This window comes from Nannobrachium achirus (assembly GCF_963921795.1).
Source record: "Nannobrachium achirus genome assembly, chromosome: 4".
NCBI lineage: Eukaryota > Metazoa > Chordata > Actinopteri > Myctophiformes > Myctophidae > Nannobrachium > Nannobrachium achirus.
The window spans coordinates 1,058,294-1,075,485 of record NC_137813.1 but is presented as its reverse complement, the minus strand read 5'-3'; the positions used below and the strand labels follow the sequence as shown (position 1 = coordinate 1,075,485).

General features: G+C 40.9%; 1 protein-coding gene across 1 annotated transcript in view; it reads right to left on the bottom strand.

The window, feature by feature from the left end:
- Positions 1–12,139, bottom strand: part of col1a1a (collagen, type I, alpha 1a) — a gene marked incomplete at its 5' end in the record, with an annotated part of 159,390 nt that extends 147,251 nt beyond the window's left edge. Inside the window, 1 exon segment of the mRNA XM_080724831.1 lies at positions 12,005–12,139. Coding sequence (XP_080580957.1) covers positions 12,005–12,139 — 135 coding nt within the window.
- Positions 12,140–17,192: the final 5,053 nt, after the last annotated feature.

The window sequence follows — 17,192 nt, the reverse complement described above, 5'->3', positions numbered from 1 at the left end:
TTAAAACCGAATCCAAATGCACGTAATTAAAACCTCGCGGAGGCGGCAAGGCGCCCATCTGTCCGTCCGTAAACTATTATAGCCTACAATAAAATGAATACAATAAGGCATAGGCCTATACTGTATATTTGGGACTAGGCTGGGGGGGATAAAAACGAAGGGAAAATATGGGCATTGGGGGGAAAAGTAATAAAAGAACAGATAACCCATAGAAAGTGGTGTTGGTGTAAAAATAATCAAGTAATCCAAGAGCGCTTGTCAGTGTGTGTGTGTGTGTGTGTGTGTGTGTGTGTGTGTGTGTGTGTGTGTGTGTGTGTGTGTGTGTGTGTGTGTGTGTGTGTGTGTGTGTGTGTGAGTGAGTGAGAGAGAGAGAGAGAGAGACAGAGAGAGAGAGAGAGAGAGAGAGAGAGAGAGAGAGAGAGGGGGAGGGAGAGTTTGCGGGGCGGGTTAGACGCGCGCAGCGCGCAAAACAGGTGTGCGTAAAATGGATAGATAGAAGTGGAGAGAGGCGAGGTTGAGGGAGGGACATTGATTATTATTATTATTAGGTCTACTACTAGGCTACTAAGGAAAGGGTTGTACAGACAGACAGACAGACAGACAGACAGACAGACAGACAGACAGACCCATCTCCGGCAGCGGCAACACTGCGGCCGCGCCAATTTGTACATTATCGACTATGAGCACGCTGGTCCACTGCTGATCATGGTGCGTGCGTGTGCACGCGTGCCTGCGTGCGTGTGTGTGTTCGCTCCTTCTGGGGGAGAGAGAGAGAGAGAGAGAGAGAGAGAGAGAGAGAGAGAGAGAGAGAGAGAGAGAGAGAGAGAGAGAGAGAGAGAAAGTGAGAGTGAGAGTCGGTCCAATCATTGATTGGCCACTTGTCTGCGGTGGATCCCGTCCTTTGAAGTTTGAACGCCCAGCAGGGAGTCGGGAGTCAGTCCAGCTGTCAATGGTGGCAGGATATAGGCAGTAGCCTACACTTCATCACTGTATATGTTTATTTTACTAACTGTAGGCCTACCTGGTCCTATAGAGCTAGTAGGCTGTCTATTACACATAAAAAAAAACGCGGAGGCGCCGTGGGCCGCTAAAAAAAGAAAAAGAAAAAGAAAAAAAGGAAGTTGTACAGAAATACAGATAGATGCGAGCAGCAGTGCGCGAAAAAGAGGTGGACCCGGCTCTAGTAGATACCGATGGTGAATAACCCAACCTGTTATCGGTAAAATCCGTACATATATACTACATAAGCAGAATGCACATTGGTCACTGAATGAATCCAAAGATTTACGCATGACAAGCGCCGAGAAACCATATGCCTAAATAATAATAATGAAGAACATGTGTTGAAACTTAAACATATCTATGATGAATTCGATTAAGGAGAACCTTTAGTTAATTTAGCTGCAAAGAAAAATTAAGGTTATATTTATATTCGGGGTGAGGGGGTCGGTAAAATGTGCGTAAAATGGAATCTGATATGAGAAGGTAGAAATGGATAATTAAACGGCCAGGCCGGGCGAAAGAAATACAAATAACAGACTATTAAGCTATGGTCAATAACTATTATAGCCTACAATAAAATGAATACAATAAGGCATAAGCCTATATACAGTATATAATATACTGTATATTTGGGACTAGGGAGGGGTAAAAACGAAGGGGAAAATGGGCACAGGTAATCCCACAGCGCTTGTCAGTGTGTGTGTGTGTGTGTTGATGGAATTTTGGATCATATTCCATATGGATAAACAGTTTTCCCCAATCATAATAAAATACTCCACACACAAGAAATGATGAATGTCCACACCAGGGAATATGCGTTTTTGTGTTGAAGTTTAGTCAGAGTTCAAAGTACTGTACAAGTACAGTATAGAGCATTTTCTCACCCATAGTTTCTCCGAGTACAAAGCATAATGATTCACAGATATATGGAGTTTACAGAATACATTAGTCACATTCTGATTGGACAATTAAACATAACATGGATGGGATGTTGTTGTGACTGAGTCTCATGGACTCAGAAGCCAAGGATGTAGAATGTTTTGGCGTTTTTATTATCCCGTGTCCTGGACACTTTGACATTTCTGGTCAATCTTTCTGTCCCTGGAGTGGGGCAGATTCTCGTCTCGTGCATTAGTTATCAGATCAAAACATCATGGCATTGACTTTTAACACTGAGAATGATATCTATACCATGTTAAACAACAATAACATATTTTACTATCAATTCCCTCCTGAGATAGCATTTGAAGTGTTAAATGTCAAGGCAGCATAAACAACAAGGGAAGAAAACATGGGTTAAACTTTTTTTTAAGGTATTTGAAACAGAACATAATAATTGAACAATTTAAGTCAAAACATTTCGATAGTTTTTGAAGAGTAGAGTCAAAAGAACTGTATATTTCCAAAGGTATTTAAATCAGAATATCATAATTGAACTTTGTTTTTGTTTTTTAAGTAGAGGTAAAAGATTTTTATTGTCTTAATTATTAATTATTATATATATGTATTTTACAAAGGTTCAATGTGTCCAAGATTGATTGGAAATTATCCATGTCAAGCAAGATAAAAACACATCAGCATCACGCTCCCGGGTGGTTATTACAATTTGGGGCCGATTTTAGTCAAAACAAGACGAACTTGACTCTTTACCATAATTTAGGTTAAAGACAAAAGCATTCAAAATGTATTTAGACAGCATCCGAAAATCAGCCGTTTGGCGGTCATAATTCGTACACCTCCGAGGTTACCTTTAGGTAATGAGTGCTCTTAATTGTCCCTGCAGGTTGGGGACATTTATAGTGAGGTGTCAAACCGGAGCCGCCTTAAAGCCAACTGTCTATTCCTCCTTACTGGCTTTTGTCCGAGTCAAGGTCTGAAAGAAAACTTTACAGCGGGAAAACGTGTGTGATGCAGTTTCATACTCACGAAATACATATGGACTTTTCAATCATCCTTTTTGACATTTCCACTTTGGACAGACATGTAGTGAAGTATGTGTCTGTCAAATCATTCTCAATTATCATCTCAAAATATCTTTATCTGTAAGACAAGGGAAAAGACAGGGACAAATCAATCCATACTGTAAGGCAATAAGGTATTTATATATAGAAATTAAATTGAAATGTTTAGATACATCACCAAAAAGGGGACACAAGTTGTGTCAGTTTGTTCTGTTAGGGGAAACAGATTAACCCTGTTGAGGATTGGAATCAACTTCACAAAATGAAATATATTTAAATGGGATGAAATGAAAACAAAATGAAATATGAAAATATGAAATCAGAAAATGAAATATGAATTCAGAAAATGAAAATATGAAAGAAATAAAATTAAATGAAAAAATATTAATTCTAAATATTAATTCTCCAAACACATTCCCTCCCGTTTGCCACAGCCAAAAATATTGGGTGTGACAAAAATTGTTTTGTTTGGAGGATAATTTGTTAAAATATGGTTAAATGAGAAACAGATGGTACCGAGGTACAGTAGGGTACCGAGGTACAGTAAAGGACAATGACTCTGCTCACTGTCAGAGTTAGAGTGAGCTTCCAGGCCTGTGAGGGGGGAAGTGTATCATAACAAGATAAGGTTTTCCCAAAACAATAGTTAGCGAGGCCTGCTGAAAGCCTCTCTACTGAAAGTGCCCCAGAGAGAGAGACTTTAAAGAAGTAAAATAATAATAATAAAAATAGGTAAAATAATAATAATAAAATACATAACATAATCATAATGTCATTTTTTTTTTTTTTCTCATAATGTGTTATCCCGTATAAGCCCAGTAGGGTTGTAATAATTGTGGAATTTGACTGAAAGGGTTTGAATGGAGCCCAGCTATTTAAATTGTTTTTGGAATGGTCTCAGCCTGTTGAGGGAGTAATCAAAGTGAATGAAGGATTACCCAAATAGATAAATTAAAAGGTTGAATAAAACAGGGTTTAGCCTTTCCTTTTTTTTAACGCATAACTGCAGTTTATGCGTTAAAACTGGATTTTGGCAAATATTGGTGAAAGTAAACGTTTTTGGTACATGTCCCTAAAATGTGGTTTAAAAGAAAAGGATTACTAAATAATTGAGGATCTATTTTGAGTTGGTTGGGGGATGTTGACATTAACTGAAGGAGAGAAGTTCAACAAATCTCACACACACAGACCATTTGACCTTGGAGGCCAGATGTCTTCTAGCCATCAGTTGTTTTAGAGAGGAATGAAAACAATCTCAACAAGTCAGTTGTTTACACGTTCTCTGCAAGAGGAACGGTTTTCACAGGATATGGTGTTTTTGACAGGAGGACAGGAGAAAAACTGGTTAAAATGAAATAAACAGTCATGAAATTAAACAGGTTAAAATAAAATTGAAATAAAACAGTCAGTCAGTCAGTCAGTCAGTCACTGATAATCAGTCAGTTAAGTTGGTAGCGAGTTAGTGGAGTTAGTTCCACTATACCTGTTCTGCCATGTCATTAGTCCGTCCTGTCCCCTAAAATAAAATAAAGCCCACCTGTCATTGATGGGAAAAAAATTATTAAGACGTTAGGGGCATCACATAGCAACATTCAAATAAACCCAAGCGTTGGTTGTTATCAGTACGAGTGTAGTCATACCAAGAGTGAATGAGATCCCTTTTTAGAGAGAGAGAGAGAGACAGTCATATGTGTAAATAATTCCTAGTTTTGCAAACCAGGCAAGTGAGTTAGAACACAAACAGATGGAGAAAAACCCAAGACAGATTCAAATAAGACAGATTCAAATATAACCCCAGCACATTGTTATCAAGCCCTGTATTAGAATGTAAACAGTAGATTATACAGAACAAGAGCGAATGAAACCCATTTTTGAGAGAGAAAGAGAGAGCAAGGTCACACAGAAACTGAATCGGCTCGTGGCCTCTCAAGGTAAAAATAAGAAAAATGAAATAAAAAACAATTCCAGCAATCCCCTCATAGTTTTTTTCCCAAAATAAAACAATAATAACACATAGGCCGTGCCAGCCTATAAGCAGCGTAAGCAGCTCACGCGAGCAGCAGGCATTGAGCAAGCAAGCAGCATAAGCCAAGCACATATTGTACCATATTGTACACAGAAGCAGCACCGCTCACTTTATACTTGGTTTGATTTTCCTGCTTTCATAATAGACAAACCGAAATGTAACCAGGGGAGGAAAATTGGATTAGAGATGATTAGACAGACAATATATCAAAAACATTTAACAGATGGGTTTGTCAGTCAGAACTTGATTTTTTTTTCTTTTTTTTTTTCTCTCAGAAGTCGTACTTAGTCAAAAATAAACAAAATATATAGTACCATTATCTCGGGCGTCCCCAGGGTCAAAAGAGCGTTTGTTCTTTTCGGGACATTGTAATCCATGACAGTCACGTAGCAGATCTACAAGCTCACAACGCGTCCCATCGCATTGTGAGTGAAAGGGCAATGCCAGCCAGGTTCGGCTGGGGGGGGGGGGGCTCTGTCAAGCCCTTCAGCATCTTGAAAACATGGTTTGCGTCCTCTGTTCCTTCCTAATGAGGCTTGAACATCCAGTGGTATCCAGCAACACATCCAGTGGCAATAATGTCAGCTTCGCACATATCCATTGAAATGTTCCAGGAAAGGTTTTAGGTATTGCTGGTAAATGGGAGTTCCCGATGATCTTCCAGAGTGATGTGAGGTCCGGGTTAAAAAAAAAAAGTTCTAGGTTTAGATTGTAACATCTCATCCGTGTGTGTCCAGGATTTACACGATAAAAACACTGCTTCTCGGAGCAGGGGGCTTTTTTAGCTTGAATGGTCATGTTTCTTAAAAATGTTCTTGGGAGCGTTGAGATAAAAAGCTCCTGTATTCAACATCTCAGAGTCGCCTGAGACGGAAATAAAAAAATAAATAAAATAAGACTGAGACGAAAACGAAGACGTGTAAGCGTAAAGCATGAAGATTTCCGTCAGAACGTTCTGTTCTGGAACATAAAGGAAATCTACCAATTAAAATAACCACGCTATTTCTTATGTGATTAAGTAGCTGGAAACAGCTATTATTAATAAAATAACCACGCGATTTGTTATGTGGTTAAGTGGCTGGGTTATGCACTGGCCAAGAGATTCTCCCTTCAGAACAATTGCTTTTGTTCTGGGTACACTAAACAAAATCGTGTAAAGATTTCCTTCAGGACAGAAATAACTTTCGTCCTGGCAACACTAAACTGGAGTCTCGTGCTAAATAACACCAACTAATAATATGGACAAGCATGAATCTGTGACCAACAGTCTGCTATGTCCTCAGAACAGGAAACCGCAGTCCCTATTCTGTTACTCAAACGTGCAACGAAAAGCGATAAAACAATAGACTACAAAACATTAAACAATAAAAATGCAGCTGTGTTAAGAGCTAGCTAGACTCTTAAGACAGCAGGTATAAACGTATGACCTGGGTTCTGTTGAATTAGGACAGTGTGTGAGAATGAAGCCCGCCTCTCAAGTCTCTGTGAGAGAAACTGTCTGTGTCCGGTCCCTGGTGTGGAACGCTGTGCCAGAGCCAACCCTGGCTGCCTCCATTTCGGCTTTCTTCAGACCGTTGTGAGATTTTATCGATATGTTGATGTGGGAGAGAGTCATCATATCCGAATTCCTTTCTCCATATGGGCAAAAATGGTGCAATTGTGGGGCACCTAGAAACAACTGTTTCATTTCCTCATCGTCTATCTTAGCCGTTACGGCTGTTATCAGTTCATTCTCCAAGCTTTGGAGAGAGGCTTCAAGCTCAAAAATGGTGCAATTGTTCCGTTTGTAAAAAGGTTGTTTAGATTTCGGCAGGTGTTTTCTGCCTCCCTGTGCTCGGGGCGTCCCAAGGTAATTTCTCCTCGCGCAGGAGGAAAAAACGTGTGGGAGATAGTCCTTTCCGTGGGAGTCAGGGGAAACGTCTGATAATATCCCCGGCTGGTTGTTAACTGGTTCTAGCAGCGGAAGAGACCAATATCTCCAGCTCTTAACACAGCAGGTATAAACGTATGACCTGGGTTCTGTTGAATTAGGACAGTGTGTGAGAATGAAGCCCGCCTCTCAAGTCTCTGTGAGAGAAACTGTCTGTGTCCGGTCCCTGGTGTGGAACGCTGTGCCAGAGCCAACCCTGGCTGCCTCCATTTCGGCTTTCTTCAGACCGTTGTGAGATTTTATCGATATGTTGATGTGGGAGAGAGTCATCATATCCGAATTCCTTTCTCCATATGGGCAAAAATGGTGCAATTGTGGGGCACCTAGAAACAACTGTTTCATTTCCTCATCGTCTATCTTAGCCGTTACGGCTGTTATCAGTTCATTCTCCAAGCTTTGGAGAGAGGCTTCAAGCTCAAAAATGGTGCAATTGTTCCGTTTGTAAAAAGGTTGTTTAGATTTCGGCAGGTGTTTTCTGCCTCCCTGTGCTCGGGGCGTCCCAAGGTAATTTCTCCTCGCGCAGGAGTGGGAGATAGTCCTTTCCGTGGGAGTCAGGGGAAACGTCTGATAATATCCCCGGCTGGTTGTTAACTGGTTCTAGCAGCGGAAGAGACCAATATCTCCTCGGAGCTAATCCGGCAATCGAATGGACCATTTGATGGAATTTTGGATCATATTCCATATGGATAAACAGTTTTCCCCAATCATAATAAAATACTCCACACACAAGAAATGATGAATGTCCACACCAGGGAATATGCGTTTTTGTGTTGAAGTTTAGTCAGAGTTCAAAGTACTGTACAAGTACAGTATAGAGCATTTTCTCACCCATAGTTTCTCCGAGTACAAAGCATAATGATTCACAGATATATGGAGTTTACAGAATACATTAGTCACATTCTGATTGGACAATTAAACATAACATGGATGGGATGTTGTTGTGACTGAGTCTCATGGACTCAGAAGCCAAGGATGTAGAATGTTTTGGCGTTTTTATTATCCCGTGTCCTGGACACTTTGACATTTCTGGTCAATCTTTTTGTCCCTGGAGTGGGGCAGATTCTCGTCTCGTGCATTAGTTATCAGATCAAAACATCATGGCATTGACTTTTAACACTGAGAATGATATCTATACCATGTTAAACAACAATAACATATTTTACTATCATGTGTGTGTGTGTGTGTGTGTGTGTGTGTGTGTGTGTGTGTGTGTGTGTGTGTGTGTGTGTGTGTGTGTGTGTGTGTGTGTGGCGGGATAGATACGTGCAGCGCAAAACAGCTGTGCGTAAAATGGATAGATATAAGTGGAGAGGCGAGGTGGAGAAGACCCAAGACAGACAGACAGACAGACAGACAGACAGACAGACAGACAGACGGCGGCTGCCGGTGAAGCCCGGCGGGTGACGGCGGCTAGCGGCGGCTGCCGGTGAAGCCCGGCGGGTCACCGGCGGCTGCCGGTGAAGCCCGGCGGGTGACGGCGGCTAGCGGCGGCTGCCGGTGAAGCCCGGCAGGTGACGGCTGCTAGCGGCGGCTGCCGGTGAAGCAGGCAGGTGACGGCGGCTACGGCGGCTGCCGGTGTGGCCCGGCGGACCCGGTGGTCCACCAGCAGATCCGGAAGGTCAGCAAGCGACCACCAGAGAGAGCAGACATGACTGTTTTAATACTTCATTCATTTTTTTATACATAATTGACTATATGAGCACGTTGGTCCACTGCTGATCATGGTGCCTGCGTGTGTGCATGCATGCGTGCCTGCGTGCGTGTGTGTGTGTGTGGGGGGGGGGGGGGGGGGGGGGAGATAGGTTCGGCAACAGCGGCTGACGCAGCTCGATTGTCGGTCTGTCCGGCGTTGCCACGGATTAGGTATAATTGCCACGGCATAGGAATCATTGCCGCGGCTGTTGTCGGCAAGTCCGACGACGCCGCGGCAGACGCCGCTGCCGGGAAGTGTATTCGCTCCTTCTGAATTTATATGTCATTGTACAATGTTTGCCGCTCACCAAAAACAACACAAACTGAGAAAACATACGACTACGAATTATAAATTATTCCGAGACTTTTCGCTGGGTTAATGTGATTAAGCCATTAAGCAATTGAAAGTGCCGATCAATTTGAATCACCAAACATAGCCACTAAGAAAAAAAGTAATATAATATGTTTTTTGATTTTGACAACAAGGTGGCGCTATAAAGCCATATTTTCAGAGACGAGTTTATTTTTTATTTTTTTAGAGTTTTTTTAACAACTTCTACCCCCCCCTAAATCCTAAATGCCGATCACGAATATGCAGGTTTCGTTTGATTTTGACCAAAAGGTGGCGCTATAGAGCCATTTTTTCAGAGATACGTTTTTTTTTTTTTTTTTTTAGTTTTTTTAACAACTCCTACCCCCCTAAATCAGGGTCGCAGATCACGAATATGCAGGTGTTTTTTGATTTTGACAACAAGGTGGCGCTATAAAGCCATATTTTCAGAGACGAGTTTATTTTTAATTTTTTTAGAGTTTTTTTAACAACTTCTACCCCCCCTAAATCCTAAATGCCGATCACGATTATGCAGGTTTCGTTTGATTTCGACAAAAGGTGGCGCTATAAATCTTTGTCCAAAAATGCATTATTTAAATTTTTTTTTTTTGGTGCAGGTCCCAACTCTCTAGAATACTTAAAAAGACGATTTTCATGTCTAAAACGGCCTTTACAAAGGGTTAAAAATCACGAGACATTTTTTTATGGATTCTGCGCCCCCAAAAACATATAGATACATTGTCATTAAAACAAAATCTATTTTCCTATTTTTACAGTTGATTTTAAGGTGTTTTTTTTTTCGGTCAACAAACACGTTTTAGGGGTTAATTCTGCAACCGTTCGAAATTTTATAAAAGTTTCACCTCAGAGGTGCTTAACACCTTCTAAGCCAAGGGGAGCCCCTTAATGTTAAAACCGTACTATATCGCACATCCCCCCAGGGACTCTCAGCCACGTCGTACATTCCCGGACTTTGTCTTTAAAACCGGAATAAAAGCTTTTGATCCGAAAATCGGCGATCGTCTAACCTTCCCTAGTCACCACTCGTGCACTGATAGCTCATGCAGACCGTGCATGAAGCAGAGGTGACGTCAGCGCCTCTCCTTCTCCAAGGCACCTTCCACCCATCCGTTTACTGTCTACACACTCGAGCTCCTCCTGCAGCCATGCTTGGGGCTATGCTAGCGAAACTTTTCAGTTCTGTTCTTCAGTCACACATGGACTATTTGCGGGGACATTTACGTGAAAGGATCGCGCACGCGAAACGCACGGGGACATCGACGATCGGCCAAAACCCCCATTCTATCCCAACGGAAATCGAGAAAATCATGGTGAGTTACTGGCCTGGGGGGAAAAAAAAAGAAAAAACAGCGGCGCTGTTCAAGATGGAGGGGCTGCGGGGTCATGTTTATAAACATAATATTATGTCTCAGATCACAATACAATAATAGAAATGTCACGGCTAATCTACCAACCACCATTCTATTTCGGACGTCAAGGTGTTAAGGGGTCCCCTCCAAGGATCGATTTGTATTACTTCCAGTTTTTGATATAAACTTTGCTAAAATCACTATTTCGGAGCTAAAAAGGCCTTTTTTTCGGGTTTTCTGAGTCTCCTAGAGTCACGGGATATTTTTTTTTGGAAGGAGCGCACAAAAAAACATATAAAATTGGTGTTGATAAAACAAAAGGTGTTTTCCTTGTTTTTTTATTGATTTTTGAATGCGTTAGCATTGAAAAAACAGTTTTTAAGACTTTTAAAGACAATGGCTTGACTTTTGCTCGAACTAACAAGTCACACGTGTTCTGGGGAGGGGTACTGACGTAACGCAACAGTTCGTCCCGTTCTATTTGTTCCTATTGGCTCAGACCAGCTTAGATGAGCGTTAGCATAACAAAGAACACTAGAAATTGAATAACTCTGCAACGGCTTGACTTTTGCTCGAACTAACAACTCAGGCGGTGTCCGGGGGGGCGTACCGACGTATTCAATGGGTTTACCGGGTTCTGATTCGCCCTTTCGGTACCAAGCCACGATGTAAACAAACCAAGCTATGCTAACACTCGAATCAAGGTTTACAGCCAAAATTAAGTGCTTTATCACTAATTATATTAAACATTGTTACTTTCATCAGATGCCCCATGAATCAAAGTGTATGTGTGGTAAATATCAGCTAAAAGCGAATTACTTTTTTTTTCGGTCGTTTTTTTGGAAAATAGAAATAAATACTTTATCGATAATTATATTAAAAATCGTTATCTCATCAGATTCTGCATGACTCAAAGAGCCTTTCTGGTAAATATCAGCTAAAACGGAATTATTTTATTTTTCGACAATTTTCAGGATAGCTTGCGTGTTTACATACATTGATAAATTCAAACGACCGGCTAGATAGCTAGAGGGGGTCCCCCTGAACACGTGGGGAAAAAAAAAATCAAAACGGATGTACCGTTCCGGAGTTACGGTCAAAAACATGTTTCGTTTGCAGCAAAGGATTCTGGGAAATAGAAAATCGACTTTAAAACGTTAATTTCACCCACTTCCACACATCGTACAGAGAAAAGAGTTATATATCTGTGTAGGGTATTCAACCCTCTATCTGCTCAGCACAAAATTGACCCTCCCAAAAAAAAAAAAAAAACCATGATAGACAGTGACGGTTCCGTACTATAAGTCCAGGAGACTAATTTTGGTTTCGACAGCATTTTTTCACCACTGCTGCCGGAGGTTCTGCCCAATTTTTCTACAAACCAACTTTTTCGCTCTAACAGCTTTTTGGGATTTTTTTTTGCTCCAAAACAAAAAAAAACCCTAATACGGGGAACCCCTGCCCAAATTTTTTTTAGGTTTTCTTTTTTCTTTGTCAAAACAAAAAAAAAAACCTAATACGGGGAACCCCTGCCCGTTTTTTTTTTGTCTAACCATAACTCCAGCAGAATGGCCGATGCTTACAGGTGGTGGGAAGAGAGCTCAGGGTCCTCTGGCTCTTCCTCCACTTCCTCCCCTGAACCCCTTCCCAAAAGGGTGAGGTTCAACCCTCCTCAGGTTCAACCCTCCTCACCCCGCCCTTCTCCCCTCTCAGAGTCAGAGGAGGATATTCCTCCAGGCCAACGTGCCCCTTCACAAAGCCCGGGCAACAGCCCTGTCGCCACACCCGCCCACAGCCCTTACTTGAACCTGGGCTCTGGGGAACCATCCCCTAGCCCTCCTACCATCCCAAATGTGTGGCCTGGGTCCGGGTTAGGCTCTTCATCAGAGGATTCTCAAAGCGCGGTCCCCCTCAGGTTTCCTTAAGGCCGTTACGGCCGGGTCTGTCAACTCTCAGAGTGTACAAATGGAACCGAATGGACTCTTAACACGGTTCCATTTGTACACTCTCAGAGTTACGAGGGTCCTTGAACGTACGCAGTTTGAGATCCACCTGTATTATTCTATAGATAATGGGAGTGTGCTTGGATTATACAGTAGTAGTGTGTGTGTGTGTGTGTGTGTGTGTGTGTGTTCTAAGAGTAGAAGGTGAGGACGCTTTGGTGATTTCCTCGGACCAGCAGGATGGGCGGCAGACCCCCGGACAGTGTCTCTAGCCAGGCCATGTACAGAGCGCTGGACACAGCGCCCTTCCGGGCCAGGGGCATGCTCCTGTTGAAACAAACACACAAAACATCCAGTTTAGACCAATTGAGACCGGTTACGCATTAGGGCATTCACCAAATATTCGAATATCAAAGTCACTATTCGACATTGTTCACCGAAGTCGAATATTTGTTTCTTTCCTTTTTTTTGTGTGTCAGTGCCCCTGGTGGATGAATTTGTTAATGCTCTATACCAGGGGTTCTCAAACCTTTTTAGGCTGTGACACCCAGAATAAACATATTTGAACTGGGGACCCCCACCCTGACAAGCACTTGGAATTGTAGGTATTACATTTAATGTGACTCGGTTCCACAGATAAATATTGTGAAAATAGCAGATCTACATGCTCAGAGCATGTAGATCGGCTATTTGCACAATGTTGGCCTCTTGCTTACTTAATATTTGACAGTTTGGACAGTCCTGTCGAATATTCGACTATTCGAATACTTTGAGGTCGAATAATTATATGTCAGTGGTGCTCAAACTCTTTCATGTCAAAGACCCCCAAAATGATATGTATTTGGCCACGGACCCCCATATAAAAATATTTCGTTCCAGGGACCCCCCAGAGGGAAATATTTGAGTTACAAATGTTTGCTTTAAAAAGAATATATATTCAAAGATTTGCAAAAAAAAAAAAAAAGATTTGGATCTAGATTTCTTTCAAAAATAGCAGATCTACAAGTTTGCAGCGTGGCACTCTGTGCTACGCTGTGAGCTTGTATATCTGCTATTTTTCAATAGCTAAAGTATCAAATAATTCTAGGTCTAAACTGGTTAAGCAGATCTTGAAATTGAAGCCTTTCCGAAAGGAATATTTTCCTCTATTTTTAGTATGCTCTAAAGCAGGGATGGGCAACTTTGATGATGGCGAGGGCCACTATATTTCCACCTTCACTCCAGAGGGCCACATGCTATGTCCAACTTTGTCATTCTAGTATCTCATACAAAAGAAGCAAAAATAGCAGATCTACAAGCTCGGCTATTTTTTCTTCTTTTGAATTGGAATCCTAATTTTATTTGTATTTTTTTCCTGAAATGTAACATTTTGATTTAAACTCATTTTTTATATAGTCATGTTAACTTTATGAACCTAAATACAAATACATTGGACATAAAATAATACATTTTAATACTACTATACAAGTTATTAAGCTACTAATATAGACTGCCAGAATTAAAGCAGATCATGTTTGGAATTGTAACATCTAAAATCAACTAGAAAAATATTGTTCCTTCGAAACAATTGTGGGCTCGCTTCAAGCCAGAAAACAATGGCTATAAAAGCACAAAATGTCAAGATCGCAGGCAGTGCTCTCTTTGACGTTACTGACGTCAAAGATTGGTCCATTTTGTTCCAAAAATGTGTTGTGCAAAAGTTGACCCGCTGGTGGCGCTATAACAGGCCAATGTGAGAAGGTTGGTATCTGTTCCTTGACCTATTGGGAATGTGCTTGCAAGATTTCACGCACATCCCAGGTTCATGATTTGAGGTGTTTTTGGCTTTGGACACTTTATCGCTGCTTGCAGCTATATTTATTATTATTATTTTATAATTTTTTTGTGTGCACTTCATAGGCATGTTAGATAAAGGTCCTTAGATTGCGTGTAGAATGTTTCATGCAAATTGCAAAATAAATCCTAGAATAAAAACGGGTTTAAGCGTTTTACAAACTGCTCAAAATTATATAGCGCCCCCCTTTGGCCATTTGGGGTAAGATTGGTTTCAGTGATATTTGAACTAACCCTCTACACTATTTTGTCATGAAAATGTGACTTTGCATGTATGTTTTAGAGGCAGAAGAATAATTTGCATAAAAATGCAATATTGTTTGAATTATTTAAAAAAGCATGTTTCAATGTTAAAGAAATCCGATCTGACAGATCTTTAGATATCGGTCCAAAGTTCACGTAAAAAAAGTTTTGTGCACGTGACGCGAAAATTCCAGAATAAAAGCGGGTTTACGCGTTTTACAAACTGCTCAAAATGGCGGAAAATTGAAGGGCGGAGCTTACTTAACAACAACACAGATGTCTTCCGCTTGAGTCAAAGCACGCGTGTAACAAGTTGCATGTCTTCAAACGAAACAAGTCATGACTTATGCCCGTTTGAAGTTTGAATTTTCAGACGCTTCGTATAGCGCCCCCCTTTGGCCAATTGGAATAAAATTGGTTTCAGTGATACTTTGACTAACCCTCCACATCTTTGCCAAATGCCATGAACGTGTAACTTTGCATGTATGATTTAGAGGCCGAAGAATAATTTGCATAAAGCCGCAATATTGATAAAATTATTAAAAAATTATATTTCACTTTAAAAAAAATCTGGTTGATCAATCTGACCGTATTGGTCCAAAGTTCATGTGAAAAAAGTTGTGTGCACTTGACGCGAAAATCCCAGGAGGAGATAGATTTTTACTGTTTTTCATATAATTCCGAATTGTGGGAGACCTAAAGGTCAGAGGTCAAAAGTCAGAGCGTAAAAGTTGTTCGGCATGAGGAGACGCATACGTGTATACAGGTTTCATGACTGTACGTATAACAGAGCATGAGCTCCATCTGTTCAAAGTTCGCACTTTCGAAGGCTTCCTACAGCGCCACCATTTGGCCGATTGCTGTAAAAAATAATAGCACACTTCGCCACTGTAAGCTGAACACATTGATGTTTTTATTTTCATTTTCTGTCTAAGTATGTAGGAGTAGAAAGGAACCGAAGTTTTGAGGAGAACTTGATATGACGGTTAGATATTGTCACTAGAAAAATATTGTTCCTTCGAAACAATTGTGGGCTCGCTTCAAGCCAGAAAACAATGGCTATAAAAGCACAAAATGTCAAGATCGCAGGCAGTGCTCTCTTTGACGTTACTGACGTCAAAGATTGGTCCATTTTGTTCCAAAAATGTGTTGTGCAAAAGTTGACCCGCTGGTGGCGCTATAACAGGCCAATGTGAGAAGGTTGGTATCTGTTCCTTGACCTATTGGGAATGTGCTTGCAAGATTTCACGCACATCCCAGGCTGTGTTCATGATTTGAGGTGTTTTTGGCTTTGGCCACTTTATCGCTGCTTGCAGCTATATTTATTATTATTATTTTATAATTTTTTTGTGTGCACTTCATAGGCATGTTAGATAAAGGTCCTTAGATTGCGTGTAGAATGTTTCATGCAAATTGCAAAAAAAATCCTAGAATAAAAACGGGTTTAAGCGTTTTACAAACTGCTCAAAATTATATAGCGCCCCCCTTTGGCCATTTGGGGTAAGATTGGTTTCAGTGATATTTGAACTAACCCTCTACACTATTTTGTCATGAAAATGTGACTTTGCATGTATGTTTTAGAGGCAGAAGAATAATTTGCATAAAAATGCAATATTGTTTGAATTATTTAAAAAAGCATGTTTCAATGTTAAAGAAATCCGATCTGACAGATCTTTAGATATCGGTCCAAAGTTCACGTAAAAAAAGTTTTGTGCACGTGACGCGAAAATTCCAGAATAAAAGCGGGTTTACGCGTTTTACAAACTGCTCAAAATGGCGGAAAATTGAAGGGCGGAGATTACTTAACAACGACACATATGTATTCCGCTTGAGTCAAAGCACGCGTGTAACAAGTTGCATGTCTTCAAACGAAACGAGTCATGACTTATGCCCGTTTGAAGTTTGAATTTTCAGACGCTTTGTATAGCGCCCCCCTTTGGCCGATTGGAATAAAATTGGTTTCAGTGATACTTTGACTAACCCTCCACATCTTTGCCAAATGCCATGAACGTGTAACTTTGCATGTATGATTTAGAGGCCGAAGAATAATTTGCATAAAACCGCAATATTGATTAAATTATTAAAAAATTATATTTCACTTTAAAAAAAATCTGGTTGATCAATCTGACCGTATTGGTCCAAAGTTCATGTGAAAAAAGTTTCGTGCGCGTAACGAAAATAACCCAGGAGGAGATAGATTTTTACTGTTTTTCATATAATTCCGAATTGTGGGAGACCTAAAGGTCAGAGGTCAAAAGTTAGAGGGTAAAAGTTGTTCGGCATGAGGAGACGCATACGTGTATACAGGTTTCATGGCTGTACGTATAACAGAGCATGAGCTATACCTGTTCAAAGTTCGCACTTTCGAAGGCTTCCTACAGCGCCACCATTTGGCCGATTGCTGTAAAAAGTAATAGCACACGTCGCCACAGTAAGCTGAACACATTGATGTTTTTATTTTCATTTTCTCACTAAGTATGTAGGAGTAGAAAGGAACCGAAGTTTTGAGGAGAACTTGATATGACGGTTAGATATTGTCACTAGAAAAATATTGTTCCTTCGAAACAATTGTGGGCTCGCTTCAAGCCGGAAAACAATGGCTATAAAAGTACAAAATGTCAAGATCGCAGGCAGTGCTCTCTTTGACGTTACTGACGTCAAAGATTGGTCCATTTTGTTCGAAAAATGTGTTGTGCAAAAGTTGACCCGCTGGTGGCGCTATAACAGGCCAATGTAAGAAGGGTGGTATCTGTTCCTTGACCTATTGGGAATGTGCTTGCAAGATTTCACACCCATTGCAGGCTGTGTTCATGATTTGAGGTGTTTTTGGCTTTGGCCACTTTATCGCTGCTTGCAGCTAT